This window comes from Acyrthosiphon pisum, chromosome A2 (genome assembly GCF_005508785.2).
Source record: "Acyrthosiphon pisum isolate AL4f chromosome A2, pea_aphid_22Mar2018_4r6ur, whole genome shotgun sequence".
In the NCBI taxonomy this organism is placed as follows: Eukaryota; Metazoa; Arthropoda; class Insecta; order Hemiptera; family Aphididae; genus Acyrthosiphon; species Acyrthosiphon pisum.
In genome coordinates, this window is record NC_042495.1 from 61,851,785 (window position 1) to 61,857,545 (window position 5,761).

The following is a 5,761-nucleotide window of genomic DNA, read 5'->3' on the forward strand; positions in this document are numbered from 1 at the left end:
ACTTGGTATACATGTGTCGTCAATACTTTATGGAGAAAATACTTTTTAACAGAACAATAATGATGTGTGTGTGTGTATATAATATTTTTTTAGTTAAATATGGTAAGATAAACAACCGTTAAGCGTTAAGCCTCTTAATATATTTATGTATTAGATAGGTACCTGGGTTATTTTGTTTCAAGAAATAACGACCTCGTTTTTCTTTTCAATAACACAATGTCGATTTGTCTGAATATATCTTTTTTTTTATATTATACACAACAATTCATTATTGTACTTGTCCCCAGCAGCGCCTCGATCAGAATATCAGATAGAATTTGTTTGTTGGACGTGCTATGTATTAATATTTATGAATGCTGAATATCAAGCAAAAAGACTACTAATATAATAGTTTGAGGAAAATTTGTTATTTTTGATTTAAATTATTAGTTTTAATAAGTTTTATCAGTATATATAAGTTATATATATATATATATGTAGTTATATATAATTATATATAGTATTATATAGGAATAACAAATTTACCTATTCTTAAATAGCTTAAACAACTTATAACAATAACTGTGTAGGTTAGTTTATAACTAATTTTTATTATTATTTTATTTTGGGGGGGATACCCAAGTAATAGAATACCAAAAAAAATTAATAATTTTTGAGCAAAAAAAATACTTTATTGATAATAAACTGAGGTAGGAAGGGTAATAGTTATTTACGGTTCTATTATTGATCAAACTGCATGTGCGCCAAATCAAATGAACGCAAACTAGCAGTCTTTTTTTTATTCAAATGAAATGTAATCACTGAGCACTGTATTATTTTAATGCGAATAATATTTAATAAATAAATAATAATTATGCCAAATAAACGTGAGAAATCATTGGTTCCTACCGAAGAACTAATAAAAAAAATAAATGAGCTTAAAAAGAAGATTCAACTTTCTGGTAAGTAAAATATTATTCAACTGGTTAAAATTAATAATAGTTGTTAAAACTAGATGCTGAATAACTTATATATCATTATTTATTAATGAATGAATGGAGTATTTTTAATTTTTTTGGAAACATTCTGAACAATGATAATAATTTTTGTTAACAATAAATAAATTCAACGTAGAAAAATTAACACCAAATACCAATACCTACAATAACATGAAAATTTAAAATACATACTTGATATATGTATGATATTAATATACATATAGAATATTGAAATATAGATAAAAATATTTTCAAATAAGAAGAACTATTGTTTAGAATAACAAATCCACAGTTACAGTTATGTGTGGTTAACCGCTATCAGTGCAATCTTGTTTTCAAAATATAAAATAAATTGAAAAATGCTGTTGTTCGATATACAATTTTCTCACCCAATTATGAACTAGTCAGTTAACTGCATGTTAACCACTAATAAACCACGGATATATCAATAAAATGTATTAACCTTCGTCCTTCATTACCGAAACAAAATAATAATGATGTACTATAACGAGATAATTATTAATTTGTATTAAAATATCATAATTTACATTTTAGAGGGACAAAAAAAAGCGCAATACGAAGAATGCGGCGAAGAAAAGAAAAAAAACAACGAGAAGATTCAAATGTTGAAACGTGACATCAAAGAAATGTACCAAATCAAAAAACAAGAATCCACGGTAGGTCGTAAATTCATAACTCAAAACTATAATGCTGTAATTCCTTAATAAGCCTTAAAATACAAATGCGATTATGTATAAAATATTATTAGATATACTCTGAAAGTATGCATTGAAAACCTGGTTTAAGTATATGACTATTTTACAGCTCACTTTTATTGCTTATTTTGCGGAGTAGAAATAATGTGATAATGATTAAAATATTTTAAACATTGTAACTATATATCAAATAAATGAAAACAAACATTTTATTGGTAGATAATATTTATTATAGTATACCTATATGTACCTACTCTATAAACTAATTCGTCGTATAAAGGTCAAAGTGTGGGCATCGTAATACAATAGTGCCCACGCTTTGATTCACCAATAGGTAAAACATTATCTGATGATCATCAATATTTTTTTATTAATTGACAACTTTTAAGGTAAATAATGTATGAATTTAAAAATATATATAAGATAGATGTGCAATTATTATAGCGAAATTTGTATAATATGTAATTATAATTTAAAATGAATAAGTGTAACCATAATTGCTTACCTAAGCGCCTGCAGTTATTTTGATACACACTAAGTTATAACGTTTTTAATGATATTAATAGTAATATTCAAATTAATTTAAGTCCCTAGGCCCTACTCATAAGTCATATCTTATACAAATTATAATTATAGGCTGTTTTGGTATAAACGCAAAAAAAAAAGTATTCATATAAAATACAATTTCAATATTATTTAAATAATTCTTATAAATAAATATATATTTTCAGTGTGTAGACGCATTACCAGATGCAAAACCTCATGAAAAAATCATAGTTTTAAAGAGAAAAAAATATCATGAAGCAATAGATATTTTGGATATGAAATTGATAGACACGAAGAAAAAAACAGATCTAATTAGACATGATATCAAACAGGTAGGTAGTGCATAATAACCAGTTGTAACCTAGATCTGTTTTATGAGTTTCTTGACTGCGGTGTTATAGAAAAGAATCAAGTTGAACGACTTGTTCGGGAGATGGAGTGACATGCGGTCAAAGGTTGTTTCTAGTGTAGACAAAGATTCAAATACGACTAAAGTATTATAAAATATTCTTAATTTTTATATCTAAATTGATTTTGTGGAATACCTGCGTAGACGCTGTCGGCACTTGAAAATCGATCACATCAAATCGAGATGAGCCGAATGGAAGCGTCACACGTGACACGCAAATATAGATCCATAAGAAATCGACTTTTGGAAGACTCTGTGGTGTTCGATTCAACGTTGAACAAATTAGAAAAAACAATAAAGACACAACAACGTGAAATTCAACGACTAGAAGTAATTGTTTATTTCATCTGCAGTTAATAATTATTTACATTAATCGTAATTTATTATATTAAGAAAATCAACGAAGAAGCCATTAAATCAAGGGACAAGACCAGGTTAGTGTTGCAGAAAAAAGAAACTAACGCAGCTAATATTGCGAAATTTCGTATGAAACAAGTAGAACAAATCAGGTGAGTTGAAATCTTAAATGATAAGATTTCACCAAAGATTATTAATTAATGTATACATATCTATAATCTATATTTTTTTTATATAGAGCGCAAGTAGAAGAAAGAAAAACTGAGCTAGAAAAATTGGAACGAAAAATATTTCCACCGGGACAGAGAGCTACACACCAGGATTCAATTCCTAGTTCTTCGGAAGAACAGCGGTTTGGAGATAATGGATCATCGGATAGTCAAGAAATTACCGACATGCCATATTTCAAACTGAAACAAGTCACTGGTAATGATTGTGTGAATAAGACTGTCAGAAAAAAGTGGTATGAACAACGGAGTTGGGTGGACGACTGGGGCGTGTGTCTTTCATTTTGAAAGCAATGATAAATCGTTTCATTGAAAAATGTGATTCCTAGTTGAGCTTGGTAACAAAAAATAATCATGATCAAAGTATTCATAAAATAAATGTTTAAAAAAAAAATAAAGTACAAAAATATTTGCAATTCTGATAAAGACACATCAATTTTAAAATTTTAAAATTTAAATTACAATACTCTTCGATTTATTTAAAACTATAAATTATATACAATAATGTTATTAAGCATATTTACATTATTATTATTTATTATAATAGTTATTTTATATATAATTTATGTATAAACATATTATTGTGTATTTTTACAAATATGTAATCGATTTTATTGAATGACTCAGGTTCAATTGACAGCGAAGACGTACGAAGAAAGTTTGTATCTCAAAAAGAAACTAAAGATAGATTAACAACTTTAAAAACTAATACCGAGAATCAAAAAAAGGACCTCCAGACCAAATGCCAACAGCTTAATGAGGAATTTGAACAATGTCGATTTTCCGATGCTCAAGACAAGGAACAGTAAAAATATCAAAAATATTTATTTATTTATACTTTTTAATCCATATATTATTATTAAGTATAAAATTACCACGAAATAGGCTACGTAATTAAAATTACTTAATTTATTTATTTAGTAATTTATTTGGGTATCCATTCGCCTAAATACTAATTGAACATTTATTTTGAAAATTTTAACTTTAGGTACCTAAAGACATAACTAGACCTGATTTTTCTTTATTTTTTTTAACCAAGTAATGAGGTCATAGGTTGATTCAATTTTTATAGTATTTACAAATAAATTAGAGTTTCCATGGAAATATGTATGTGCACATACTTTTTTAATAGGTTACATAATTGAATGCATTATGCACAATAGTTTTAGGATACACGCAGTATAATTCTTTATTATATAATAATTATTACAAACCAGCGTAGTCAAAATATTCTAAATTTCTAACACAATTCACCCTAAATTAATTTTTTCATTGAATATTTTTTTCATATTAATTATTGTTTATGCAGGAATGATGAAGAAACCGAAAATCTTAAGTTTAAAATTATCGAAGAGACAGACAGACTCGAACGTTTACAAAAAGACAGGTCCGAACTGTCAAATCAAATTGACTCGACGCTTTTTAGACTATACGACATGTGCCTGGCATTAAAAGAAGCAGACAGCGCACCAGTGCCAGACAAATGTCCAAGTATTGATAAAGCTGACTGGTTAATATGCCTGTTACAAACCAAATATGAGAATGTAATAAGAAGTTATGGAACTACAGATAAGGATCAACGTAATGTGAATGGGAGGATTAAAAACAACGTATGTACATTTTAATGTAGTGCTATAAAAATCAAGAGTAAGGTAGGTAACATATAATATTAAAAATATATTCTGTATGGTATTAGGACGTAGCAGTACTGTGGTCATTGGACGACAATGTCGTGGAATCGGCGAACAAGGATGAAGAAGAAAAACCTGTTCCCAATAGATATCTAATTAAGAAACAAGCGCAAATCATGGTTGATTCTAAGAGTAAAAAAAAGGGGGTTAAGACGCCAAAAGGGGCAACGCAGAAGAATTGAAAACATAAATTTGAATAATGTATTTAAGGGAATTATGAAAACCATCATGATAAAGAATTTATGCGTATTTTCAGCTTATTACCTGTATTGTGTTACAGCATTTATTAATCACCAGTATTATCTACAAATTATTGAAATAAATAATATAAAATATACTAATAAAAACCAATGACAGTATTTTCGTATTATTTTACGGTTAATATAATTCAACAAAATTATTATAATAGCAATAATTTCATAACAATAATTTGTAAAATAAAATTCGCTTTACATACAAGACAATAAATATAATTTTTTAGTATCCAATAATAAATATTTTTTGTAGGTAGGTATTCATTGATTAAATTATACGATATAAGTTCACTCATATAATATACATTGTACATTATTAAGAATCATACGATTATCATAGGTATGGATTAGGTACCAAAATTGTGTCACTATGGGTTTTCTAAAAATTAATAGGGTTAAGAAAAAATGCCTAAAAATAGAAATAAAACAGCATAAGAACTACTTAATTAAATGTCAATTAAAAATTAACAATATTCCTCAATAATAGTTAATAATAAATAGTACCTCATATTTATTTGTATCATGCATATTTAAAATAACAATAAACATTATACGTTTAAAGTTTAAACATACAATGTCGTAGC

At 26.8% G+C, this 5,761-nt stretch overlaps 1 protein-coding gene across 1 annotated transcript in view; it reads left to right on the plus strand.

Moving 5' to 3' along the window:
• LOC103308451 (A-kinase anchor protein 9) overlaps positions 1–5,246 on the plus strand; it is a 9,871-nt gene extending 4,625 nt beyond the window's left edge. The window contains exons 2-10 of the mRNA XM_016802006.2: positions 1,533–1,654; positions 2,425–2,571; positions 2,641–2,733; positions 2,793–2,978; positions 3,042–3,157; positions 3,244–3,431; positions 3,860–4,037; positions 4,542–4,842; positions 4,929–5,246. Of these exons, the coding sequence (XP_016657495.1) occupies positions 1,601–1,654; positions 2,425–2,571; positions 2,641–2,733; positions 2,793–2,978; positions 3,042–3,157; positions 3,244–3,431; positions 3,860–4,037; positions 4,542–4,842; positions 4,929–5,105 (1,440 nt within the window). The 5' untranslated portion in view covers positions 1,533–1,600 and the 3' untranslated portion in view covers positions 5,106–5,246. The remainder of the gene's footprint in view (positions 1–1,532; positions 1,655–2,424; positions 2,572–2,640; positions 2,734–2,792; positions 2,979–3,041; positions 3,158–3,243; positions 3,432–3,859; positions 4,038–4,541; positions 4,843–4,928) is intronic.
• The last annotated feature ends 515 nt before the right edge of the window (positions 5,247–5,761 follow it).